The sequence below is a fragment of the Melospiza melodia genome, chromosome 16 (assembly GCF_035770615.1).
Source record: "Melospiza melodia melodia isolate bMelMel2 chromosome 16, bMelMel2.pri, whole genome shotgun sequence".
Lineage (NCBI taxonomy): Eukaryota > Metazoa > Chordata > Aves > Passeriformes > Passerellidae > Melospiza > Melospiza melodia.
The window spans coordinates 15254826-15282536 of NC_086209.1; the positions used below are offsets into that span (position 1 = coordinate 15254826).

General features: G+C 53.8%; 1 protein-coding gene and 1 pseudogene across 1 annotated transcript; one reads left to right on the forward strand and one right to left on the reverse strand.

Moving 5' to 3' along the window:
• Positions 1–25764, forward strand: NALF2 (NALCN channel auxiliary factor 2). Its single transcript, XM_063170762.1, has 3 exons — positions 1–777; positions 17837–18008; positions 18487–25764. Exons 1-3 carry the CDS (start codon positions 1–3, stop codon positions 18894–18896), a joined length of 1359 nt encoding a protein of 452 aa, XP_063026832.1. The 3' UTR covers positions 18897–25764.
• Positions 24091–24826, reverse strand: LOC134425907 (SAP30-binding protein-like; annotated as a pseudogene).
• Positions 25765–27711: the final 1947 nt, after the last annotated feature.

Consider the following 27711-nt stretch of genomic DNA (forward strand, 5'->3'; position numbering starts at 1 on the left):
ATGATCCGCGGCGCCTGGATGTCCCCCCGCGGGGGCGCCGCCGGCGGGGCCGTGTGCTGCGCGCCGCGCCGCAGCGACAAGCCGGTGGCCGACCCCGAGCGGGCGCAGAAATGGCGCCTGTCGCTCGCCTCGCTCCTCTTTTTCACCGTGCTCCTCTCCGACCATCTGTGGCTCTGCGCCGGGGCCAAGCTGCGGGCGCGGGAGCGGCCGCGGGGCCGCGGGCCGCGGGCGCTGCTGGCGGCCGAGCCGGCGGGCGGCGGCGGCGGCGGCAGCTGCGAGGCCCTGCTGGGCAACCTGAGCCGCGGCCCCGGCGGGCCCTGCCCCGCCGCCCGCGGGGACCTGGACTCGGCGTGCGCCCGGCTGCTCGCCCCGCAGCGCCCGCGGGCCCCCGGCGCGCCCCTGCGCTCGCCCCCCGCTGCCGCCGCCGCCGCCGCCGCCGCCGCGCCCTTCTTCGCCTCGCCCTCCTCCAAAAGGACCTTCCTGCAGGCTTACTTCAGGAACTTCAACCTCTCCTTTTGTGATACTTACACGATCTGGGACCTGCTGCGGGAGATGGCCGGCCCCGACGGCCTGGACTGCAGCCTGGACAACCTGATGGTGGACCTGGTGGTGGCGGCGGCCGGGGCGCTGGACGGGGAGGCCTGTAGCAGCTGCGTCCAGGCGTACCAGCGGCTGGACCAACACGCTCAGGAAAAATACGAGGAGTTCGACCTCTTGCTGGAGAAGTACTTGCAATCGGAAGAGTACTCGGTCAGATCCTGCCTGACGGACTGCAAGGTACGAGGGGGCGTCCCGGGTGAGCCGAGCCACAGCGGGCTTGGTGGTGTGTGGGTACCGTGGTCCCCCTGCTCACACACCTGCCTGCAGGCTGGGATCTCCCTCTGCTCCCCAAACCTCTCCTGGCAGTGGTGACGGGACAGGTCTGGAGCCCTTGGGAAAGCTGGGACAGGGTGATGGGACAGAAAAGGCAAAGCAGGACTTGGCCTGAATGAGTGCTCACACATCCCTTCACACCTGTGCACACACAGGCAGCTACTGTCATCCCACTGTCATTCCCAACACCCTGCTCCCAACACAGTCTGAGCACCCAGCTCATGACACTCCACTGCCAGCACCCCAATCCTGACACCTCTCCTGACACCCCAGTCCCCACATGGCACCTCAGTCCAAGTACTTCACTCCTGACACCCCTATCCCTGCTAGCCTTACCCACACCTCTTTCACTGTGCACCCCTGTGCACACAGGGGCTGAGCTGGGACATGTGTGAGGCCCCTCACCTTTGCCTCAGACCTGCTGCTGCTCCTGGGACAGCCCAGGGTTCTTCCTGGCTGTCATTAGACCAGCGGTGACCTGAGATGAACCATGGTGCCAGTGCTCCTTCCCTGTATGCAGCAGCTGTTTTCCAGCTCTTACACTCTTTCTGCCCAGGGTTGCTGGACTGTGCCTCCCACCTTGGTGTTCCCCCAGTGTCACTGACTCGTCCCCAGCCCCGGGACACAGTCTCTGCTCTGAAAGCTGATGGGTTGGTTGTGTCTCCCAGCATCAGTGGGATCAAGGCTGGTATGGAGCCACCTCCTCTCCCAGATGAGAGTTGAGGTTGGATCTCCATCAAACCCCCAGTGTGGTTCTGCTGGGTGCTCATTCTTACAAACCCGTGGTGCCTCCAGCTTCCACCAGCTCCAAGCTGCCTGGCTCACCTGTGCTCCTTCCAGACATCACCTCTGGGAAGTGCAATGATCTCCGTAATTAAATGTGCTTCCCTTTCTCAGAGCTGTGTCTTGGGGTGTGTGACAGCATTGTCCCACAGGGATGGTGGCAGAGCTTCCTCCCTGGCAGTGTGACAGGGCTGGCTGCTCCTCTTCTGGGACAGGAGTTTTGAGGGACACTTGGATTTGCAGAGCAGCTCTTGAAGTGATGTTCATGCCCTGGGAAAGTGCAGGAGCAGCACCAGGAGCAGGACTGGGACACTGAGGTGGTGTCTTTCATCAAAGGCACTTTGGTGAGATCCTGGCCACCACTCCAAGGGTCGCTTTTGTGGGGAGCTGGGTTTGAGCAGGAGCTTGTGCCTGTGTTCTGGCATGGGCCAAGGCGGGTAATTGCAGTCTGCTTCCCAGATTCCCCCTGTGGTTTCCAAGGGATGTGGTATTCAGCCTGCTCTGAGTAGTTTGGTCCTGCTGCTCCACTTCCTCAGGGTGCTGTCCATTGTGCTGCTCCTGCTTGCAGGGGCCCAGCAGGATCAGGATCTCTCTGTGCCATGTCTGGTGGAGCATAAATGTTCCAACTTCAGGCTTAGCTTCCATCTCTGCTGGGAGTCCCAGAGAGAGAAGCAAAAGAGGTGAGAAAATAATTATGTTGGGACTCCAAACTGTGTAGGAACAGAGCTGTGCTTCGATGAGTCTCCATAAATTGTCCCTGGGTTTAACATCCTCGATAGGAGAGCAGGAAATGTGCTGGGGAGATGCAGAGCTGGAGCTAGTGGCAGGACTCGTTCCTCTGAGCTGGTTCTTTGTCACGTCAGTGCATCCTTAGAGCATCTGTGAGCTCCAGCCTTGCATTCCTCAGGCAGCACTTGGGAAGCAACAGGAGGCAGGAGCAGCAGGGACAACCTGTGCACACTCCCCTGAGCCACCCACTGGGAAATTCCCATGGGAGTGCCCGAGCCTGCACACTCCCACTGGAGCCCTCACAGCTCCTATCCTGAAAAATCAGGCTGCTTTGTTTAAGGCCATTCACTCCATATTTCTGTGTCTTACTCCAGCCTTTCACATCCATGAGGCTCAGCTTTTCCCTCTCAGGGGCTGTTCCCATCTGTGAATTGAAGCTTGTACCAGACCCCTCCAGCACTGTGGTGACAAGCGAGTTTTGGCCTGATTTCGAGTCCTCTGGACTTGAGCAGGGACTACAGTTACTCATTGCCTTGGAAAAATGTGGCTGACAGGATTTTTGAAGCAGTTTGATTTTGTGATTCCCATCCAGATGCTGGATAATACCTGTTTGTGAGGGATGGCAAGGGTATTGCTTGATGGTGATAACATCTGAGAGCAAATAACAGGAAAACAGCAGAGGAGTGGAGGAAAACAGTGGAATGTGCAGCTTGGCCAGTGTGAGAGCTCCTGCAGAGCCCTCACAGCAGGATTCTGGCTTCAGGAGCTCTGGAGCTGGAGAAACAGGATTTAAATGATAATTCTGGGACATGGGACTGTGGGAGCAGGGCTGAGTGTGGAGGGTTTGTGCTGCATCCCATTCACATCCCTGCCATTCTGGAACAGCAGCTGGGAAATTGAAGATGAGGAGGCACAGCAGCTCAGCTCACCTGCACACAGCCTCCCTCTGCTGAGGCACGGATCCCTCTGGAATTTGGTGCCTAAGAAGTGTGGCTCAGCTGAGAGCTCATAGGGAGCTCTATGGCAGCCACACCACTCTGGTGATTTGGGCTCTTTTTTCCACCTGATTTCAAACAACAGCAACACCAAATCCCAACTGGAGCTGCCAGTTCCTTCCTGTGGCAGCAGGTTTCACCCCAAGCTAAAAATTTGGAAGTGTGTAAGTGTTGTATATTGGTTTCAGGAGACACATAATGCCCTGAGAGCATTACAATTATTATAATCATCTTGAGAGCTGCCCTCAGGTTTGGGAAGAAAAACCAAGTCCTGCCAGGAGGTGAAACAGCATCCTGGACATCCCAACCCCAGATCTGTCTATTGGAATAAATCACTTGAGCTCCATTTTCTTCATGCAGGAAAAGCCAAATTTTTATTCACAAAACTTATTTTATAGTTTTCACAGACCTTCTGTACAACATCTATTACCTGGTAGTTTTCTTACTACTTCATTTGTTGGTCAAAAGGTGATTTGCATGTGTTAAGGTTCAAGTTTTTTGCATTTTTCTTTTGTGGGTTCTCATGGAACAGGTCTAATAAGTGCAGGTGCACTTATTTTCCACCCAAAAAAGGTTGTTACATTAACAAACTGTTCATACCCAGATTGTTTTCACATGGGAACTTGCAAAGTACTAGCTGCACTTAGAAGAAATGACAGGCTAGCTATTGATTTAACAGAGCAGGCCTGATTTTATGAGGCCTTTCTTTTATAATTTCTCTACCTGTCTGCAACAGCAGTCTGTGCCCAGAGGTTGGGGAGGACTGGACCAAAGTTCCCCTGGAGATAGGAATCCCATGAAATGGGATTTTGTGTGTAATTCAGCTGCTGAGAGTACTCAGTGCTGAGTGTCATACTGTCCCTTTTTATTTTCTGCTTGGGGGTCATTCCTGGGCAGATCCCACTTTTTCCAGGTGTTGTTATTCCTGTGCAGCACCGTCAACTTCCAAATCACCCCTGGAAATGTTTTATTTGTTACTTTTCCAACTAACACCAGAAATCCCTGTGGCTGAGAGACATTAAACCATGAAGATGCACTTCTGGGGTTTATTGTTTGCATTTCCCATTTGGTGGGATTTGGGAGGTCTGACTCCCACAGGGACACTCATGGACAGGGGCACTGGCATCCTGTGACAGGAGGAAGAGATGGAAGTGGATTCACAAGGTCCATCCATCTTCTCAAACACATTTCACCTCATGCTGTGAGGATCTGCCTGCTTACTGCTGGCTGATGGTGCTAGGTAGGGATGATGTGGATAAAAGGTGGCACATGCCTGTGTTTTCCTGACCATGAGAGGGAAAAGTCATTAATTGAGTCAGGAGCAGCTGCTGGCCGCCTCCATCTCGCCTGTTGCTGTGTAACTTGTACCCTTTGTCACTGCAGGACACAGTGAACTCAGTGCACTGAGCAGTTGTGGGGACACTTTGGAGCATCCTCCAAAGGGGCTTGAGGAGGTCATGGCCTGGGGATGTGAATATTGGACTGGAATATCCATCAGGAAATGTGGGGCAGCAGCAGCACTCAAACTGTAAGCCCAGGCTTTGCAGGGCTCAGTGCAGGGGGAAATCACTGTCCCTCCAAAGCAATGCCCTGAGGGATGCTTAGGGCTCTTTTGTGCCTTTTCCCATCTTTCCAAACAGGAAAAGAGCAGTGTTGCTCCAGCTCAGACACCAGATGAGAGCTTTTGCTCATGCCAAGGCAAGCTCTGCATGCTGGCTCCCACCCCAACAGCTCCAAAGTGCCCCTTCCCACCCGTGCTGGGGCAAATCAAGATCTATGGGACAAAGCCCATCAAGGAGTCATTAGGCTGCAAGAAACAAAGCTGTGGAGAGAGAAGGGCTGACAGGCAGGAGGGGGCTGGCAGCAGAGCTGGGCTGGACAGGACCTGTAGCATCTCAGATGTGATTAGATTATCAGGTTTCTCTACACACAAGCCCATGGTTGTGGGATCTGGTTCTGCACCTCTGGTTTCCCCAGTCCCCTGGCAGGGTAGGATTTCACTCCCGAGGCTTTGCTGGTGTTTCTGTGCCGCTGGTGTGCAGTGATGTGGTGAGAAATGGAGGCTGCTCCTGCTCTGGCATCATCCCTGGCACATCTCACATGGAGCAGGGAGCAAATCCTCAGTGCCCAGGCTCAGCACCCTCTGGGGTCCTGTTTTCTGGCTCTTGTTTAACCAGGAATAGCATCAGCAATCAGCATCCCCACAGAGCATCCCTGCCTGTGGAACATCCTCTGCAAACCTAAGCCTGCTGGCACCAGGAGCTTTGGGAACACCCTGTCTTGGGGTTATCCCAGTGCCAGGGACACCTCTTGGGGGATCCAAAGCAGCATTTCACCTTCACAAAAGTAGCTCAGGTTGAGCTTTTTTGGGCTGGGCTTATCCAAAATGCTGCTATACCTGCTGCACTCCTGCTCTGAGCCTTGCACAGAGGGAAGGTCCCTTGAGAACCGCAGCAAAAGTGGTTTCACCAAAACCTTGTGGTTTTTTAAGGTTACTAAGTTACTTTAGGTTTTTTAAGGTTGCTAAGTTACTTTAGAAGTGAGGCTTCCAGAGAATCTATGGATGGGTGACTGCAAAGTTGCACCCTGGACTGGGCTCCTGTGGAGCATTTGGTACACCAGGAGCAGCAGGAGGGGAGAGGCTGCTCCCACACACCTGTGGCAGCTCCAGATCTTCTCCACAAGCAGCCTGGCCAGTGAGGTGTTTCATGAGGTGAAAAAAGGTTCCAGAGTGAATTCAAAAGTAATTCCAGCAGGTCAGTGCAGTCATTTGGCAGCTTGAGCAGGAGCACATGCACGAGCTTAGCCAAGTGTGCAGCTCCTTGTTCCCCACCCATTCCATGGGAACAAAGGGAATTTTTTGCAGCCTTGCACAAAGATGTGGTTTAGTTGTATAAATAATTTGGGCCAGAGGACCATGGTGGGTTTGGTCTGCAGGTGCTGTGGCTGCAGCCTCTGGCACACCCCATTCCAGTGCCTTGTGTCAGGTACCTCCTTGATGCTTGAAAACTGAGATCAAGGCTTGGAAAGCAGGAGAAACAAAAGCTGAACTGATGGAAGGAGTTTGCCCCCTGGAATAAAAGATGTAGAGGTGTCAGGAATGTGCCAGTGGTACCTGGGACCTGGGAGGGCTGCAAGCCAGGTGGGAGTGGGGGTGCTTAGATGGTGCTTGGACAGCCCTGAGTTTTGCTTGGGGTGGAGACATCTCAAGCTGCCTGGGAGTGTGTGGTGGGCTGGAGGCTGAACCTACACCAGTGCTGTGGGGTAAATCAGCCTGGGATGGGGTCAGGGTATGAATGGGAGTGATTTATGGGGGATGTTGGGTGGATTTTGGCTGCCTCCTTTGCTCTGGTTGTCTGTCAGTCCTTGTTGTCTGCCTGTCCTCGCCTGTGTCTGTCAGTGGTGCTGCAGGGACAGCCCACAAGTTTCCCAAGGCAGCAGCAGCTCCATGGAGCAACAGGCAGGTTGGCAAATGGTGCAGGGACAGAGAGGGAGGGTGACATCTCTCTCCATCAAACTGTCACCAGTAGCTCCAAGTGCCACAGGCTCCAGTTCCTGCTCTGTGTGCTCCCAGCTGTGCCTGCTGCCATCAGTGCCAGGTGCAGGCCTATGTTCTTCACCATGTGTGCCCATCCCTGGGAGCACAGTGGGCACAGGGGCTTCACCAGCAGGCCGGGATGAGCTCCTCAGAGATGCCACCTCAGCAGCTGCAGATGGAAAGCATCCAGCTGCTCTGTGTGGTACAGGAAGGCTCTGGGGGCCAGGAGCTCAGTAGTGCATACAGTGATACCAGCAAAGTGTGAGATCTGGGAAAACAACACAGCCCCCAGCCCCCTTGCTGTGCACATCCCCTGGCACAGGCTGCCTGTGGCCATCCAGATCAGGCTGTCTTGCTATGCTGCTTTTCCTGCCAGGCAGTGATCCCTGCTCCCCATGGACAGAGGGATCTGCTGGTGCCACGCTGGCACACACATCCCAGGGAGAGCAGGCAGCACCTCCTACACCAGCACTGAGAGGTGGGGCAGGATGCACTGGGTGTCTGCTTGAGCCCAGCTGGACCTGCCCTCCCAAGGGGCTTCACCTGGTGCCTACCTGAGGACAGGATTCTTTTCCAGCAGGGAAGGAGCTGTTCTGCCCAGCAGGGATCACACATGGCCTGGCCTGACCCCGGCACTGGGCAGTGCCACGGATCCCACACAGAGGGGGTTTGTCAAAACATCCCACAGCCCCAGGCCTGTCCTAGGGATGCCCCACAGGCTTTTCCTCTGCTGTGGGCTCCAGAGCTGCCCTGCAGGGTGGGAGGCAGGCAGGTGGCAGAGGCAGGGTGTGCTTGGCTGCCGGGGGCTATTCCCGCTGTCCCCGGGATGCCATTAGGATGCGACTCATGCCTGGCTCCACGCAGGAGCTCAGCTCTGCTGTCCTTTGAAGGGCAATGACTCAGGGACAGCAAATCTGTGAATGAGACACAGAGGCTGCCTGGGCAAGAAGTAGCCATCTGTCCACGCTGCTCCAGCCCCATTCCCGTGGGCAGAGCCAGCAGCTGCCTGCCTGGAATGGCTTGCCTGCTTCAGCCTCACTGCTCTTCCCAGCTCCTGGCTTTTCCTTGGGGCCTCTCTCCCAGCCATGCTCCTGGGGTGTCACAGGAAGAGCAGTGCTGGCAGCATTGGCACCCCCAGATGCTGCCAACGTGGTCACTCTGTTCAAAAAGCAGCATGAAATGGCCTCACCTGGCAAGGATTTGCTCTTCCAGAGCCCTGCCTGTGCCAGCAATCCTGCTGTTCCTGGTCCTGGCTGGAGAAGGAAATGCCACCTGCCCTGCGCATCCTCTTGGGAGTAACAGATACACGTGTTTGGCTGGAATCTCATCCCTGCATGGCAGCTCTGCAGCACTGCTGGTGGGTGGAGGCTGTGGATGGACAGGAGAGAAGGTAGAGCTGGAGAGGGGGGCTGGAAGTGGCTGGATTGGGGGTTTTCCTGGTGAGAGGTGTGCCAGCTCCTGGGTTTGCACAGATCAGGGAGCCTGGAACACCCTGAGCCCACAGGTACCAGTCCCAAGCATTCCCCACTGCTGGTGGCTACAGAGGGAGAGGAGGAGAGTGGAATTTTCTTGGAATTTTCTGAATGGCCACAGTTTGGGAAGGACTGAGCAGTGCTGGCAGAACAGGAGCTGTGTTTGTGTCTTTAATGTAATGAGTTCAAGCCCCTTCAGACCTGGGCATCTCCCTGACCTGCTCTTGGTCTTTAGTGTCGTGTTCCTTGGAGCTGGCTATGGAGAGGAGGAATCCACAGGGGTCTCTGCCTGTGTGTGCAGGGAGCTGTGTTTTCCTGCCATGCTGTGTTGCTTGTCATCATTCCTTTTTCTCCTGTTCAAATGAGACTGCCAGGAGGCACCAGGAGCTCTGGGGGGGCAGCCTGGCTCAGAGTGTGGTCCTGGGACCGCTCTCCAGACACTCCTTGCTCTTGGGAATGCAGGGGAAGCACTTCCACTCTGTGGAGCATCAGGGACAGGGACAGGGACAGGGACAGGGACAGGGACAGGGACAGGGACAGCCCCAGCCTGGCCTGAGGGCAGGGCTGGGTTTCCCTGCAGCAGTGCTTCCCTTGGGATTCTCTGGCTGAGCAGTGATGCCAGCCGGCAGCTCCTGCCTGCTGCTTCCCACAGAGCCTGAGAGCTGTCCTGGGGCTGTCTTCCCTGCAAGGGAGCAGGAGATTTCTGCAAGTGCTGTTCAGCCAGGGAGAGAAAAGCAGAGGTTGTAGCTCTCAGGGCTGACATGAGCCGTGGCCTGTTGTGTGTCTCCAGCAGTAGGAGCTGCCAGGAGTGCTGATAAGCATCTCAAAATCATCTTTGCTTGCATTTAAGGGACCTGTGGGCACAAGTTGAGGTGGATGCAAGACCCAGCATGAGCATGGAAAGCTGAACTTCCCTGTGACCGTGGAGGGTGCCCAGGAGCTGGGATGCTCCTGTCTCCTTGCTGTTTGCTCCATGAGGGAGTGGAGATGGGCCTGATCCTGCTGCTTGCCCATCTCTGTGGGGAGCAGAAGGATGACATGAGGGACCAGGTTCCTCCTGCTGCCTCATACCCTGTCCCATTCCCACTGAAGCCAAGTGGCACCTCACAGGATGCTGTGCAGGGGGCTCCTGGCCAAGTACAGGATTGGGCTGTTCCATAGGCATTGGATGCCTGCTGTTACAAGCCCTTGCTGGGCTGGACACTCACACCATCCTGAGAACAATTCTCCAACCTCACCATTTCCTTGGAAGGGGGATGAGCAAAGAAACTTCTTCCTTGCCCCCATCACTGGTGGGTAATTTATGGCTCGTGGCACTGAAGTGTCTCGCCTTTATTTTTTTATATCCTATCTAATGTAACAGGATGTTCTCATTAGCTGTATAAATGTTTAATCCACTTTTGAATCCTGTTAAGCCCCTGGCTGCAGCAGGACCTAATGGGAGTGAATTCCTCAAGCCATCCTAATGGATTGCAGGGACCTCACTTTCCCTCTGTCCCCAACTCCATTGTGTTCAGCTTCAGTTTTGCAGAGGTCTTTAATTACTTTTTAAGTCCTTGGGCTGGTAGGATGGGCTGGTATCTGACCCCTGGGGGCTGGCAGGTGAGGATTGTATAGGATGGAGCTGCTGGAGCGAGTCCTGAGGAGGCCACAGAGCTGCTCCAAGGGCTGGAGCCCCTCTGGAGCCAGGCTGGGAGAGCTGGGGGCGCTCACCTGGAGAGGAGGAGACTCCAGAGAGACCTTAGAGCCCCTTCCAGAGCCTAAAGGAGCCCCAGGAGAGCTGGAGAGTGACCTGGGACAAGGGATGGAGAGACAGGACACAGGGAACGGCTTCCCACTGCCAGAGGGCAGGGTTAGATGGGATATTGGGAAGAGCTTTCCTCAGAGTGTGGTGACACCCTGGAACTGGAGGCCTGGCCTCCCCTCTTCCACCTTGGGGCATGGCCATGTGGTGTCACAAGGACAGAGCCCTCCAGATGCCAGGGAGAGCTGCTCTCTCCCTGGCCACCAGCTGTTTGTCCCTGTCTCCTGGTGTCCACCCCCTTCCCACACAAACCTCCACACTCCAGGTGGCCTCACCTTCCTGACAAGCTGCTCTTCTCTTCTCAAGCCCAGCCAAGACCCCTTTTGAAAGGGGAGCACAAAGCAGCAGCCTGGATTAACTGCAGCCTGGGAATGCAGGTCCCCCTGGCCTCACTGTGATCCTGGGCTGGCACCCTGGGACAGGGACTGGCTGTGCCTGGGGTCTGGCAGCAGTGCCCATGGGCAGCCCACCATGGCTGGGCCACCCTGTCCCAGACACTGCCAGGGAATTCACAATGCCAGGGCTCCCACCCAGGATGTGAGGAGGGGGGACTGAACAGCATCAGGAATGCTGGGATGAGAGCTCCAATCTGTGAGCAGAGCACTGTCACCCCCTGCTCACCCCCCTTGGGGAGAGGATGCATCTACCCCGAAGTGGAGTTTGATAATGAAATGGAAATGTTCTGTGGGAATTGGGATGTTTGTAGCAGTGGTCTGGGATCAAGAGCCTCTTGCAATGGGCTGGGGGCTGTAGGAGGGGTCAGGGCTGGGTGGCTGGACAGGAATAACCTCCAGGCAGAGCCCAGCCTGCACTGGGAACAGTGGGAGCTGTGGTGGGAGGGAAAGGGCTGCAGACACTGCTGGGCAGGGACATGGAGCAACTGTGACATGCACGGAGACAGGCACTGGCTGTGGGAGGCAGGAGGGCCTGGCAGTGGTCACTGCCTTCCTGTCCATCCAGCTGTGCCATTAATTACTGTCATTAATCAACAGGCACAGGCACATGGCCATGCTGGGTTGCCATGTTCTCTGTCCCCTCAGCACAGGAGCTGTCAGAGGTGTCCAAAGCAAGTCCCCAAGCTCTGCTCTTCCAGGGAATGCTTCCTGCTTTGGTGCAGCCACGAGCACAAGCTCTTCCTCCTGGCCTTGTTCCAAGGGCAGGGTGGCATCTGCTGGGATCACACCAGGCTTTCCCTGGGCTCTGCACACAGCAGCCCTTGGTGCCATGAGCAGATGAGCAAGGCCAGGAGGCTGTGCCTGTGGTGTCTGTCCCCTGAGAGCATTCCCAGGGCTGGGAGCTGGCACTGCCACCCCCAGCCCATCACCTGTGGGTGGTTGCAGAGACAGGTTGGGGTGCTGGTTCTCCTTTCCTTCCCCACTCCAGTCCTTCCCAAGGCATGTGTTGAGCTGCCTGATGTTGTGATATAGTGTGACAGTTGCTGCCTGAGCCTTGAGTGTGTCAGGTGTGTGGGGGTCACACTTAAAACTATTTTCTCTTAATTTTGACCAATGAGCACCTGGGGCATTGTGTGTCTCAGACTGGGTTTGAGTGGCTTAGAGGGGGAAATTTGGGCTTTTCCCTCTGAAAGAAGGAGCATTCACACAGTCTCTTTAATCCAAGAACTGGGAATTAAAGCTAAAATGCTTTCTTTTTAAAATGAAAACTGGAAGTTTTAAACTTTAAAACTATCAGCTGCTTCATCAGGTGGTTGAATGGTGAGTGGGTAGCTCTGACAATTTACTTCCAAGTAATTTGGAAGTGACTTCATGACTCAGGTGAAAGGATATGGTGTGGTCCTGTGGGATGTAGGTGGGAAGGCACAGTTTGGGAGCACAGGGGATGACATTCCATTGCCCAGGACCTTTCTGGAGGATCAGCCTGGTCAGTGCCAGACCTGGACCCATCTGTGCCCAGAACAACACACAACATCAGGATGCAAACTGGTGTCATGGGTGGGATGGCTGGGGGAGAACTTCTGGGCAAACCAGCCCTGGACAGGAGCAGACTGTAGGGTAATGCAGAGCCTGGAATGGGCACGTGCCAGCCAGCCCAGCAGCTCTGTGTGGTTTCCAGTGATGTTTGAGGAACACCCACTCCAGTTGGGATTCCCACCAGTGCCATTCCCTGCAGCCTGTGTGCATCCATCCCCATTCCCCCATCCCATCTGTGTCCCAGGCATTCCTGCTGGCAGCCCCATCCCTGTGCCCTCTGGAGCTGGGTACAATGTGCATCCATCCCCATTCCCCCATCCCATCCATGTCCCAGGCATTCCTGCTGGCAGCCCCATCCCTGTGCCCTCTGGAGCTGGGCACAATGGGCAGAGGCTCCCCTGGTTGGGAAACGGAGGAGCTGCGGCTCCAGGGCTGTCATCGCCAGGCAAAAGGCAACTTTATATTAAAAATGAAGGAAAAACAATACAAATCCCATAATCCTGTCCAGTTGTTGAGGTTTAGGGTTGGGTTGGTTTTTTTTGTCCCCTCTCTCCTAACCCAGAGCATGTGAATGTGTCAAGGCAGGGATAACAACTCCAGAACTATCAAAGAAACCAAAAATCAGCTGTTCCAGAGATGATGTTGGAACAGCCCATAGCAAGGAGAATTTTAAAAAAGCCTAAAAGAAGCTGGTTTAAAGCTCCACATTGTTACTGTCTGAGTTAATTGAATACAGTGGTAATTGGACATTGCAGATGTGTTTGTGACTCCTCCTGGCTGGCCCTGGACCTCAGTATTCCCTTAATCCTCTGCCATCCAGGGGGGCTCTTCTCTCCCCCCCAGCCTGTCCTGCTTCCCGTGCTGCATCCTCATGTGCCAGAGCTTGGAGAGCTGCCCGAGCGGCTCATTAGCAGTGCTCATTTCCCTGTGTCCAAGATTAATGAGGCACAGCCACTCCAGATGCTCCTCTCAGACCAGGATGGAAATGTGAGTCCCAGGAACTGCTCTGGGAGGGGAGGGGGCTGCTGCAGGCTGGGGTCTGGCAGGGATCTTTCATCCCATCCCTGCTGGGAGCTGGGTGCACCCAGTGAGAAGAAGGAAAGGAGGAGAGTCATGATGGCAAAGCCCAACTTCCAGAGTGATCCTCACCTCTGGTCCAAGCACATCCCTGGACTCCTGAGGTTATTTTGTAGGGAAAATCTCCCTATTTCCCTCTCTGCCTTCCAGGCTGCATCTCCCCCTTCCAGAGAAGTGGATTTTGGGCTGGGGATGCTGCCCCAATCCCTGCCACTAATTAATGAGAAGGGTTAATTATGTTTGTGCCATTAGCAGGATTTTCCTTGGGGGAACTTCCCAAGCATTGATTCCTGTTCAGATGGGAAAACAACAGTTTGTTTTGTTAATTACAGCTGGCATTCCCAGTGGGCATCCAAGCTATCCCAAACACTGCATCCTCTGCAGTGCTGGTGTGTCCTGAGAATGCTGCTCCATTCCTGCTCCTTGGTTCTCCCAAAATGTAGCTGGGATGGTTCCACAGCAGTGCCAGTGTTTCCAACATATTGGCAGCAACTGGACTGGCCTTGAAGTGCCCACATTTGTGCAGAAATCCTAAGGACCCAGAAAGACTTTGGAAAAGCTGCTTGGTGGGGAATGCTCTCCTGGTGCTGCCAGGAGACAGAGGGAATAGTGCAGGCAGGGAAGAACTCCCATTTGGCACAGAATTCCCCGTGAAAGCTCCATCCCTCTGACTGTTACTGCATGAGCAGACAGCCTAATTCACTATTAGAAATCCAATTCATTTTGGGTTTTTTTAATGTCTTTTAGGATGAGGTTTTTCATCCCACCTCCAAAATTCCAATGTGGACAGATAGCCTGTCCTCTTCCTTCTGTATAAATCAGGTCTGTGAAGCTGGCTCCTTTCCTAGGCACCAAAATTCTGTGTGCTTCCTCAGAGTCATGCAGCCAGTCCTCCAGAGCTAAAAATGCAGGAAGAGGGCACCAAATTGGAGCTATTTTGGAGCTGAGGTCACTTTAATTTACTTGGCCAGGCTGGAGATCTGCCAAAAGCCAAACCAGAACGGCAGGAACACTGATTGCAACCCAACCCGCTTCCTGAAGAATCCAGAGAGGGAGAGGATGGAAACCAGGGAGCTTTCCTACTTGATCTAAGCAGGGAATAAATTTCTTCCTGTCCTAAATTCTCACATGTCCTTTTTAACAGCAGAATTAAGGAGGCTGTGTGGGGTAAGCTTGGGGATACCAAAACCTTGAGCATCCCAGGGAATTTGCTCCTTGTCTATGACATGGATCTCTGTGGGTGAGTGATGGGAGGACCCTGGGATCTCACCTGTGTCTCAGCCTGATCCCAGTGGAGTGGGAGAGCCCTGTTGGACCAGCAGGTCTTGGATGTGTCTGTTTGTGAATACACACAGGCAGTTTCCATCCTGCAGAGCTGCAGGAATTCCTGCTGCAGCACCTGGAGGATCTGCCACAAGGGAATGGCAAGGGCTGCCTGGGGTCAGTGCTTCCCTCAAGGGCAAAGGGAAGGAAGAATGGAAGGCAGCCAGGGAATCCTGGTTCAGGTTCTGCATGAGTGCTCCAGCTCTGCCCTCCCTGGTGGTATCACCAGCTCCTTGCAATGCCTCCTTCCATATTTTCACTAAATTCATGGATGTGTGGGTGACCCTGATGGGGTCTTCCCTGATGAGAATCATCACAAACATTTTAGGAGGGATATTTGTGGATCCACGCAGAGCCTGCTTGTACTGTTTCCACATGAGAGCAGGATGAACCCAAAGTAGTTTGGGAAATCTCCTCCTCCAGCTGCCTTTTCCACCCAAATCTGGAGCTGGGACAGCTCAGGTGACGCCCACAATCCTCTGCTGGATCACTCAGTGTAGCCTCCATGCCTGGCTGCATGTGAGCCCAGGTGGGAGCTGGGATGTGACTGGATCTGGGAAGCAGCGTGGGAGAGTCGGAGCTGGGAAGGAGACTGGCAGGAAATGGGAGTGAGTAAATCAGCCCAGCTCGCCTGAGTTGTGACTAAAGGGGGAGCGTGAGACATCTGCAAATATTAGAGATGTGTAAACACGGAGCAGGGAGAGGGAATGGTGGAGGGAATGATTGAAGGGAGTGAACTTTTGGATGGAAAAATGTAGGTCAAGTATGAAGGAAAACTTGTAGGCAGCGAGATAAGTGCTGTAAAACAACCTCCTTGGGAGACACGAGGAAGTCCCACTGATGGAGATGCTTATCCTAAGGCAGATGAGGGCTGGAAAAGAGGCTGAGCTGGAGGGATGGATTCAGGGTGTCCATCCCAGATGGGGCTGGGTGCAACAGTGATATCCATCCAGCTTCTTGTGTGTTCATAATTCCCCTTTAAACTGCAGGCTGGTTGTGGCTGCAGTTTAATCCTGAAAACTTCATGGCTTTGGGGGGAATTCACCCACCTGACATCAGCCAGTTCAAATTCAAGCAGGTCATCCACACCAGCTGTCCAAAATCCTGGATGGTCACCAGGGGAAGGAGAAGCTCATCCAGCCACTCTCTGCCGGATGCTCCAAGGGTTGGGCTGTTCTCAGGACACCCTCTCCTTGTTGCTCTAAAGGCACCCCAAATAATTAAGGTAATTAATAAGGCCTCTGTCTGTTTTGCTCCACATTACGCTGGAGTGTGTCTGGAGCATGTGGGAATAACAGCATCATGTCCAGGCAGGGATTGGAATAAGGATATGGCCTGTCTGAATACATGCTGGGCAGTCAGTTTGTGCTTTGGAGCCCACTGTACACCCTCTGGGCACTGCTGCAGTGGGGGTGGTGGCCCCTCTGGAGCATGGCCTCCTCCTCCTCGCTTCTAGGGAATCAGCTCGAGCAGATCCTGCAGCCATAGCATGGTTTGGGTTGGAAGGGACCTTAAACCCATCCTGTCCCACCTCCTGCCACAGGCAGGGACACCTTCCACTATCCCAGGGTGCTCCAAACCCCATCCAGCCTGGCCCTGGACACTTCCATGTTCAGGGATGCAGATCCAGACCTGGAAACTCTTCTGCTTCTGTCCCCACACTCTGCAGTCATTCCCTCCTCTGGAGCCACTCCACTGTGTCCCAGTAATTAACATCCAACAGGATAAGGAGAACAAGCACCTGCATTCTCACATCCCAGGGGCCAGCCCTGCCCACAGTGCTGGGGACTGCTCCAAAATGTTCACTCCATAAATTGTGTCCTGGTGCCCATTAAACTTTTTGGGATGAAAGTTTCACCAAAGCTAACACAATTCTGTGAAAATTCTGCCTTTCATGATTTGGTATTTTACAGGGAAAAAAAAAAAAAAAAAAACAAAAACAAACCAACAAACTAAAATAACTTGCCAAGAATTTCCCAACCAGCTTTAATCCTGACACCACCGTGGGCCAAAGAAACAATGATAAGGATCTATGAAAAACATGGGGAAACAAAGAAGTGATGGGTTTAAAGCCTCCAGAAAATGAAAATGCAGCTGGAAGGCAGAGCAGGGGGTTTCTCTGAGCATGCAGAGGAGGGAAACTCATTCCCTTTGAATCACAGGGAGCCCTTTCTAGCTGGTTTCAAAGGAAGTTGGATGTGGCCATGGAATGACCATGGTGCTGTCACTCGTGCCCTCATGAGTTCATGGGTGAGCTGGAAGTGCCCTGGGTCTCTTGCAGCCTGAGGAATCATGAACACCAGGAGAAATGGGAGCTCTCCCTCCCTGTCTGCTGCAGCCAGTGGAGACAAACAATCCCCCATGCCTGATGCTGGGGAAATGAGGGAAAATTGGGAATATGGTTGAAACTGAGCCAACTGGGCTATGCCCGGCTGTCTGCTATGGGCACAAGCTCACAGAGGCTGGAGGGAAGAGGGGAACCCAGTACTGGACAGGCAGGGAATGTGGCACAGCCTTGCAGTCACAGCTGAACCCCCAGGCTGCTCTCCCTTCTGGAAATGTTGCCAAGTACAGCTTGAAGTATCAGAAAGGTGAACAGAGCACATGGAGACACCTGCACTACTGGTACATCCCAGTGCCAGAACATCCATGGAAAATGAACAAGTTTCCCCCTTCAGCCAAAAGAAATGGCACAGCAGAAGTTCCAAATGTCAGGGAATCGGGAACCTGTCCCAGGACTTGGTGGGGAAGGTGAGGAAGGTGTTATTTGGTGGCAGAGAGGGACAAGCCTGAGGTGCAGTGTCTGCATGTGCTGCATCCCAGCTGCTTCTGTCCAGCAGCTTTTCCAGCAGGAAATTTCCAGTAAAGACCAGCCCATGATGTGTTCTGCTGTCCTGTGTTCAGAGCTCATGGGGGCCAAAGCACTTTAGAGGAGGTGAGAATCTTCCCCAGGAGAGCAGTGGGATGTCTTGGGGATGAGGAGGACACTCTGGGCCGGGTGATACGCAGTGTTTGTATTTTTGTGTGACAAACTGAGCTCTTGGGTCGCTGATGTTGGCAGAATCTGTCACGATGCCTGTCTGTAGGGGACATTATTCCATGTGGTAATTAGCTTTATTTTCGTGGTGGATTTAGCTGGATAGACGAATTCCACCATTGTTACACTCCAGTGGATTGTTTGGATCCAACAAATGACCCCAACACACATTTCCCACAAGAGCTAGGAGCTCTCCCGTCCCCTGCCACCCTGCGGTGCTCCAGCTGTCCCGGTGCTTGGGAAGTGACGTGTCCCTGTCCTTGATGTCCCCCAGGCTGTCTACAAGGCGTGGCTGTGCTCCGAGTACTTCAACGTGACCCAGCAGCAGTGCCGGCAGCGGATCCCATGCAAGCAATACTGCCTGGAGGTGCAGACCAGGTGCCCCTTCGTGTTACCGGACAATGATGAGCTGATCTATGGAGGTTTGCCTGGCTTCATCTGTACGGGTAAGGAGGGCCGGGCTCACACCGGGCACGGGGGGGTGATGGTGAGCCTTGGCGAATTTCCAAGCCACTCCCCGCGTTTGGAAGGATTGCCGGGGTGGAGTGGGAGGAGGGGCAGTGTGGAAACTGCCTGATGCCAAAATGCGGCCATGCCAAGGGTACGGGGGTAAGGGGTTAATGGGGGCACAGCAACATCTCAGCCCAGGAGGTGAAAGTCCTACCTCTGAAAGCTAAAGCATAGAGGGAGCTGCAGGTGATGGATTAAAGCAGGGTGGGGATATTTTACCACTGTGAGCAGGATTTGGGGAGCCCCGAGCTCGCCTTGCTGGTGTGTGCAGGCTCACACATGCTGGGGGCAGTGCCAGGGGGTGTCTGGATGTCCTGGTTCTCAGGTGTGCCCATCCCACAGCTGGTGGGCACCAGGGCTCGCTTTCTCCTCAGTGTCCTGCTGACCCCTCCTCTGCTCCCTTCCTCCCTGCAGGGCTGCTGGAGAACCAGCTGCCCGACGAGGAGGCCAAGTGCTGCGAGGTGCAATGGGACTCCTGCGAGCACCCCTCAGACAGCAACGAGGACACATCCCCCAAATCCACGGCGTCAGAGTCGCTCCATTTCCACCGCCACGACCCCCACCTCCATCACCAGAGGCAGAACCACTACCACCTCTACCACCACCACCACCACCAGTACCACCAGTACCACCAGCCTCGCTCCCCGTCCTTGCTGCCGGTCTCTGCGGGGTCTCGCCTCGGCAGCAGCAGGATCAGACTGTGCGTGCTGGTCCTGATGCTCCTCCACACCATGGTGTCCTTCTCGAGCGTGCACGGCGGCGCCGGGGGGCTCGGCCTGGAGGCCCCGCCCGCCCTGGAGGAGAGCGTGGCCCGGGACGAGTGACACAGAGGGCAGAGCCGACCTCCAAGGAGAACGCCAGATCTTTTCCCATAAGGGGGGCACATGCTATTCCTCCAATGGGAGGCACGGGGTTGGGGGTGGCACTCGCGCACCCCCGCACATCCCCCAAGAGCTGCTCGCGCGGGGCATCCCCGTGGTGAAGAGTCTCTAACGCGCACAGGGCTGCGGGACCCGGCGCCAGAAGGGTTCGGGCAGGGCCAGCATTCCCGGCCCCGCAGGCGCCGGGAGGGCAGGAACGGCACGGAGGCGGGGGGACCGAGGGGAGGGGTCCCTGGGAATCGAAGGGTGTCCCCATGGGACTGCCGGGTGTCCCCCGGCCGCTGCCGCGAGTGCCTTGAGTGCCCGCGCCTCCCCCGCCCGCGCCGTGCCGAGGTTGGACGGTCAGCCCAGCCCTGGTTCCTTTTCTCCTGGGTGTGAATGCCGAGGGAGCAGGCGGAGGGGCAGCACCTCCCGGCACAGCCTGGCCCACTCCTGTCCCAGGGAAAAGCCGCTGGGGCTCGGGGCAGAGCCGCCCTGGTGGGGCGCAGTGTCCTCAGCGCGCCGCTGCCTCGCTGGTGGCGTTTGGGGACAGGAGTGGGACGCTGTGACACTGCACTGTGGTACCACTCGGGGTTGGTCTCACTGCATCCCAGCCTGCTCCTCCAGCCTGGCCTTTCCTGCTGCTCTATGCGAGGAGGAGGAGAGGGAGGAGGCGTGGAGCAGGAGGGATGTCCCCAGCATTCCCACATCCCACTTTGCAAAGTGTCCTGATGATTTGGTGTAACCTTTTTTGTTGTCCTCCCCGGCTGGTGGGACTGGTCGCAGTGAGGAGTTGGGAGATGTGACTCCAGCAGCGCACAGGCTGTGAGGGAGAGGATCCCACGTGGCAGCAGTTGGATGCAGGGAATCCCAAAGGCATCCTTCCATGCTTCCCAGCTACAAATCATTGACTGGATGGCAGGAGGACTGGGCAAACGGGCTGGAGAAATCTGGCTTGGAGGGAGAGTCTCCCACACAAAGAGGCACTAATAAGGCCCAGCTAGGGAGGAGCATTTTTGTGAATAGTTTCAATCCATGGATGCCCCCAGATCCGGAAATTTCTGGGAGCCCAGCTGGACTTGGCTGGGCAAGGTGCTGGCTGGTGTAGCCTCATTTGGCTCACTTGGGGTGAATTTTTAACCTGAGCTCAGCTTATCCAGGGATTCAGCCCCAAACAAACATCAGATCCCTAGGATCCGATCCCCAGGTCATTTCCTAGGAAACTCCCAATTCTCCACCCAGCCACCAGAACTGTTCCCGGCATGGACACTGAGGTGGTGCCTCCAGGCCGGGCACCAGGGGCTGTAATTTGTCCTGGGTGTGGGCAGGGAAGGAAGAGAGGGTGACGAGCTGGGTGTGAGCCCACTCCCTGCTCCCAGAGGGGCTGGGATGGTCCCTCTGTTTCCAGGCTGGCTCTTGACAGCAACCTACAGCAGAGCCCAGCGTGGGTCACTGCAGGAGACAGGGATGGAGCAGGAGGAATGTCCTTCATCCCAAAGTGATCCCAGATCCCTGTGAGGGTGCAAGAAGTCCCAGAGTTGATGATCTGTAGGAGTTTTATGGTTTCTGGTCTGTTGAGGTGAAGCAAAACCAAGCAGAGCCCTGTGAGCAGAGCCCCATGAGCAAAGCTACTTCCTGCCTGGCTGGAAGAAGGAAGTACCAGGCATCTCGTGGGAAGCACAGGTTTCCTGACATTTCCAGCCCATTTCCAGACCAAAGAGGCTCTGAGAAGCAGCTGAATGTTTGATTCCTGCTTTGACTTGAATCTCAGAGCTTTGGGGTGATGTTTACACACTACCAGTTGCCTGTTCCCAAAGTCCTGCAGAAACGAGGCCAGTGATCCCATTGTCCCATGGTTTTTGGGGTGGGAGAGGTGGTGCTCATGGAAGATGGAGAGTGTTTCCCGAGCAGATTCCCTTGCTGCTACCACCCAAAAAGTGGGGTGTCTCTCATTTGACTGTTCCTCATGACATCCATATAGTTTACACCAATGAGAACAGCTGGAGATGGAGCAGTTCTGCAAGCCAGGATCCAATCCCTGGGTTTTCTGTGAGCAGTGGGTTGTGGAGCTGCTCTGACAAGGAGCAAAAGCTCCCAGGCAGGCCAGGGGAGGGAGCACAGCCCTGTCCCTGCCTCCAGACAGCCGGATCCCGAAGGAAATTAGATTTCTCCTGCACTGCCAAGAGTTAAGCTAATTGCAGGCGCCTCTCTCAGAGATAGACTGTGTCCAATCTTGGAGCGACTCATCGGGAGAGAGAAGAATAGCCCAGTGTGGTGCGTCAGCAAGTGGCCCTGAGTCACTGGCCCTGTGCATTGTGTCATGTGTGACACTGAGCAGCGCTGGCGGGCACGGGGTGGCCTCGGTCCCTGCACACATCCAGATCCAGCACCTCCCTGAGGGATGTGTGTCCTTCTCCCTGCCCTGAAGCCCTTGTGTCCTGCTGGTGATGGAGCGTTAGGCCAGGCTTGGGGGTGGGGATGGGTGATGTGGGATTCCCAGAGGAGCTGTGGAAGCGTCCAAGGCCAGGTTGGACAGGGCTTGGAGCAACCAGTAGGAAGTGTCCCTGCTCATGGCAGAATGGGCTTTAAGATCCCTTCAACCTAAACCATTCCATGATTCCATGATTTCCATAGAGCTGCAGGAGTGAGATCCAACAACCCAAGTCATCTTCAGGGGATGCTGGCAGGGATTTGCTGGGATAACCTGGGAGGTGTGAGAAACAGTTTCACTTTCCCTAACACCTGCTGGAGCCTTCCCTCAGGAGGTGTTGCATCCCAGTGAATCGGGAAGTGAAGCCAATTCAGAACTGGACTGGTTTGGGTGGCTACAGTGGAGGTTTGAGCCCCATCCACCAGGAGTGAGGAGGCCCCCAGGACAGGAGATCCATGTGTTTTCCAGGCCACAGCTCCCAAGGGGTGTTCCCAAGAGGATGAGATGTCAGGGAGAGCACCCGGGGTGCGGATCCTCTCTGGGAGCGTGGGATGGACTTTACCTGCTGCAAGTCGGAGGAAAGTGCTGGGTCTTCCCAGAGCAAGGCTGTAGAAGATCTTTTCTTTAGTGAGTCTGGGCTGCTGTCAATAAGTTCTGTGGTTTTAGGGCACCATATGCTGCATTCAACACTTTGCCAGTCTGTTTAAATGGATCCAGACGAGGCTGTTCCCAGAGCAGGAGCAGCTGGAAGTGGTGTATGGAGCAGTCCATCATCAGGAGCCCATTGGACAAAATTCCTGCTTTTGGTATGACATTACAACCTCCTAATCCTCCATCCCTGAGTACTCTGTCTTTGCTCTCTGAAAAAACAGCTCAGGAAGCAGACAGTGACATTGTCTCACTTAACACCACTGCCATTATTTTTATTACAAAGTGGAGGGAATGGGCCTGGAAAAGGAGTGAATGTGCTTGGATAAAGAAGGAATGTGCCTGGATAAGGAGGGGAAGGGCTTCCTTACCCTGTGTGTGTGTCCAGGGATGCTTCACCCCAAGCCCTGTGTCCACCATTGCCCTTTGAATTCCCAAATGCTTTCCACATTCCCAAAGCCACCTTGGAAAACATGAGCTCTAAATGATTTATCCTACCAGGAGCTTAAACCCAAGAGACTTTGTCCTTTTCATCCAATGATCTTATCTCTTCTCCCTAAAGAAGATGCCCCATGTTGGGATTTATAAGTAAAACTCAACTTTTCCTTCAGTAGACAAACTTCTCTTTGCTCAGAGAAAATTCCCAGTGGGAAGCAGTGATTCCTCCCTGGTGAAGGGGTTCCTCATCCCCAGGGAAGTGAGGGATGATGATGTCTCCACAAACTCCAGGTGTGGGCTGAGAGAAGGAGCAAAAGGACTTGGGTCCAGCGTTATTCCCGGGTTTTGCACTTTCATGTAGCTGCCAGTTGTACAAATTAATTAAAAATAACTGAAGAAGAATCCCAAAGAAAGGCCCCGCTTCCTCTGGGGAACATTAATCATTAGCTGAGTCTTTTTCTTATGAAAATACAGATCCATGGTAGCCCCAGGCAGAAGATTCCCAGGGAGAGCCCTCACCATTCGTGCTCGGAGTTAGGGAAATCGCTTTGAAAGCATCTGACAACTAAAGCAGAACATGTTGAGTAACTTGGCAACACTGGGAAACCATCTGGAACTGGTTTATCTTCAACACATTTTGCTTTGCTTCAAGAGGAGATGTCAGGGCAGTTCATTCACTGCCACTCAGGGCCGCGGGCGGGGCCAGGAGACGCTCGGCTGCCGCCTGGAGGAAGGGAATAAAGGGAAAATGCCAAAATCCCAGATATCTGCTGCTCCTGGGCAGGACACTGGGAGGCCAGGCCATGGAGTGTCCCTGTGCTGAGCTCTGCAGGTGCCTCCTGGTCTCTGGTGGCACCAAGCGTGGTGGTTTGGGATGGTTTGTTGAGGTTGCCTGGAAACGCTGTGGATGCCCCATCCCGGGGGTGTCCAAGGCCAGGTTGGATGGGGTTTGGAGCAACCTGGGATAGTGGAATGTCCCTCTATGGCAGGGGGTGGAACTTGCATGATCTTGAAAGTCCCTTCCAACCCAAACCACTCTGGGATTCCATGATTTTCACAGAGCCAAAGGGGGTGAAGTCCCATAGCCCAGGTTACCCTTAGCTTGTGATTCATCCTCATCCCATTCCTGCTGCTGTCTGGAAAGGAATGCCTGTAGGGCTTGGTGGAGACAATGTCAGGACAGAAACACTCCTGGATTCTGCCAGAAAGTGATGGGGCAGTGTACTAGTTTGAAAGCAAACCAGCAGGAGGTTCCAAGTCACAACTCCAATTTAACAGGAAAATTAAAGTAAAGGCAGTAGTACAGAAGCACTCTCTTAGACTGGTGGAGTCAGACTACGACCTTACAGCCTGTTGGTCAGGGTGGTGGGAGCAGTCTGATTAAATGGGGGCTGTTGGAGTGATGGAAGTGATTCTGCCAAAGCAGTGATGCTGTAGAAAGATCTGGTCCTTCTCTGTCAGTCCAGTGGTGGTTATGGAGCTCTTGTCCTCTGGGAATGCAGTGGTAGTGCTCCCGTGGTGTTCCAGTCCTCAGATTCTATCCAGGTAGGAATGTTTGGTTCCTCCCCTCAAGGTGGGGAAGCTCACAATGAGATGATGTGATTCTCTGAGTCATTCTTTGAGACCCTTCCTTAACATGTGTCACTTGCTCCTCCTCCTCTTCTTCTGGGCATCTCCCACAGTGGTGCTGGATGTTGTGGTGGTTGTGGAACCAGCGCTTCTTGCTGTACCCTTTTTAGTGCCAGTCACAAATCCAATCTTTGTACCTTCTTTCTTGGCCTTCTTCAATTTGTCCATCTCAGTCTTCTGGGCTTTAGCTAGTGCCTCATAATATGAATCCTCTGACCAGCTATGAGGATCAAACATGTCCTTTGGGCAATTTGTACCAATTTCATCAATGGAACAAAACTGGATCAGCTTTTCATAGACACTGGGGTTGTGAAATTCCTTTTTGTTCTGGATGATGTAGTTCATATCTATGCCCTCTTTCATTTTCCTCTCGTACGGCTTTTTAATTTTATCCTGCAATTGGTTAGAACATCTGCCAAGAGGCTCAGGAGGGATTTTGATCTTATCTGAAGACATGTTCCACACTTTCTGCAAAAGAAGCAACCAGTTCCTGAGGATCTCTTTCCTCCATTTCTTGGAATTCCTTTAGGTCACCAGCCTCGGGTTTTTCAATCTATAAATCATCATCTTCTGGCATCCCGGTGGGTGAAGTCTCCTTCTCCATACCCAGCTGACACCCGGCCTCCCTTTTCCCCGTGGGCTTTACCCCGTCACTCCCCTCTGTGCCGGCCTCTCCATCCCACTGCAGGTCCGAGTCCTCACCGTGAGCCTCCAGCAAGGAGAGAGCACTGTGCTTCACCACCACCATCCTCCAGGGGTGCCCCACTCTGGGCACCAGAAGTGTTCCAGCTTGAGAGCGAACCAGCAGGAGATTCCAAGTCACAACTACAATTAATTAGGAAAATTCAAGTAAAGGCAGTAGTACAGAAGCACTGGCTTAGACTGACAGAGTCAGAGTACGACCTGACAGCCTGTTGGTCAGGGTGGTGGGAGCAGTCTGATTAAATGGGGGCTGTTGGAGTGATGGATGTGGTTCTGTTGAAGTGATGATCCTCTAGAAAGATCTGGTCCTTCTTTGTCAGTCCCGTGGTGGTTATGGAGCTCTTCTCCTCTGGGAATGCAGTGGTAGTGCTCCCGTGGTGCTCCAGGCCTCAGATTCTATCCAGGTAGGAATGTTTGGTTCCTCCCCCTGGGTGGAGCATCTCACAGTGGGATGGTGTGATTCTGTGAGTGGAACCCTGATGACCCATTAGTGGAGATGGCTTCCCACAGAGTGGCCAGAAGATAAAGAACACTGCCCCACCTATCTTTTGGTACATCTTACATTGTAACCCAGGACAGGCAGGGAATTCTGTGAATCAGCTTTTCATGCTTCCCTGGGGCTTCCATCTCTCTTAAATAAGGCTGGAAAAGTTGGGAAGGGCCATGTCAGGTGTTCAGGTTGGCTGTTAAAGATCTCCTTCAGCCCAAAAGTTAGCTCATGGGCATCCCAGCTGGAGGTACCACCATCACACCAGCCCCAAATCATCCCTTCTGCCACAAAGGGAGCCTGCTCGGAGCTCCTGCATCACAGCAGCCCTGGAGCTGCACAGCTCCCACCACAAGTCCATTTTACCCCAGGAATGGAAGGACTTTAGCAGCTCTTTTTGGGTGTTCTTGGTCCAGGTGGCTCTTTGGGTGACCTCCCAGCCCTGCATGTCTCTGTGAGGAGGGAGGAAGGGAGCAAATTGGTGGGGGATGGACCATTTTTAATTGAGGATCCTAAAAAAAAAAAAAAAAAGGAATAATAAATTTTAAAAGTTGTTGGGGTTTTATCAAAGCTCTCAGCCCCTCTCAAAGGCCTGGGCAGGAGATGGGTGAGTTCCTGAGCCCAGTCCCTCCAGCCTTTTTAGCACTTCAGGATGATCTTTCTTCAGCCCAGAAGGTCGACAACTCTGCTTGTTGAGAACTGAAACTCAACAAGAAAACCCCAAGAATTAGGTTTGGCTTATGAAATTTGGGGTTGGTTTTACCATTTTTAAATGTATTTGGGAACTGGACATGCCTAAGTTGCAAAACAAAAAGACAGAAAGAGCCAGACAGTGATTTTTTTTAATTTTGAAACTTGTCAAAACAAGCCAGATTGATCATTATGACCAATTTTTTCTTTTTTTTTCTTTTTTTTTTGCAAATTGAGAAATGCATCCAGAACAGTCCTTTCCCACAAAACCTTTCATTTTCCAAAAAGAAAACGAGGCAAAAAAAAAAAAAAAAAAATCAATCACACTTTTTCTGCTCTCAGAGTTGGAACGGGCAGCAGCAGATTGGGAGAGAATAGCAATTTGTAAGGAATTCCAACCAGCTCTCCTTAAAATAGCATCCAGCCAGTTTCTCCAGGGCAGGAGGCTGGGTGGCTCCATGGTGGGAACAGGCTGGAGCAAATCCTGGCTGATAACACCTTGGGAATGCAGGGACACCTTCCCCGTGGGGATCAGGGATGCTGATGCCGGGCAGGAATTCCTGGGGATCCCCAGCCATCCCTCTGAGGGAGGTTTGGTTTGGTTTTCTGTTCCAACCCAAACTGAATCCAGCTCCTGTGAGCCTCCCCTTGGGACACAGCCTCAGGATGCCTTCAAAAGGGAGACGCTCCCTTCTGAGCCCGGGGGTGGAAATTGGGAACAAATTCCAAGTGCTGGTCCTTGAGGGATGTGGGAAGGGAGAGCAGGAGGAGAGCGCAGCCCCTCGTGCCCTTCTCCCTCTGGAGCGTGTCCGAGTTGGGGCTCCCTGCCTTGCGTGGGTGTCCCGGGGCCTTGGGGGCACCTCTGGGGACCTTGGGGGCACCTGTGGGCCCCGACCCCTGCCGTGCCCAGGCTGCTGCTGCCCGAACCCTTCTCAAGTGCTTGTGCCATGTGGGTGGTGACAGAGCTCGGCCCGGCCCCAACGAGGTCCTTTACAGTGCGTGGTGGTGAAACACAAACCAACATTGCTGAAGTCAAAGTATCCTTTCTAATCCCCCGGCCCGGTTTCTCTTTCTTTCCAGCTTTTCCTCCTCCACCTCCTGGACCCTCCCTCTGTTCCCACCCCCCTTCTGTTTCTCCCTTCTGTCATAAGAAAGTGACTGTGTCCTCGAGGGGACAGTTTTCTTATGCCATTTTATACACTGTGCTTCATGTTTAGAACTTTTTTGCACTAGTTCCTATTACATTTATTTTCCAAACTGGTTTGACAAAAAACAAACAAAAAAAACCCAACAAAAACACAATCCCATGCTATAATTCAGTTGTATTAAAATATTATCCTACTACTCTCTGTGTTCAATAGTCTCTGTACCTGTAATGCTTTCAGTTCTGTTGTATTTTGGGGCCGAGGTTTTCTCTGCTCCTTGTTTAACCCAGTAAAGAAATAAAATGTTAAGAATTGATGATAACTCCTCCTCCCTGTCTCTGCTGTGTCACTGGGGCCACCAGGGTCCCACGGGGACGGGCTCCCCCCCGAAACCTGCTCTAAACCCCAGCCCCTGTCCCATGGGGGTTGTTTTCCTGCCAAATCCAATCCCAACTGGAGGCCAGAGAGGCGGGATGGAGGGACAATAACCCTGCCTTAACTGAATTTGATTTCGTAACCTTTCTTTATATTCTTTTGTTTCTTGCTTTCACATTTCTTGCCACGGGGCTCACCTCAGAACAATAGGGGCGAAGGCTGTCACCAAGAGAT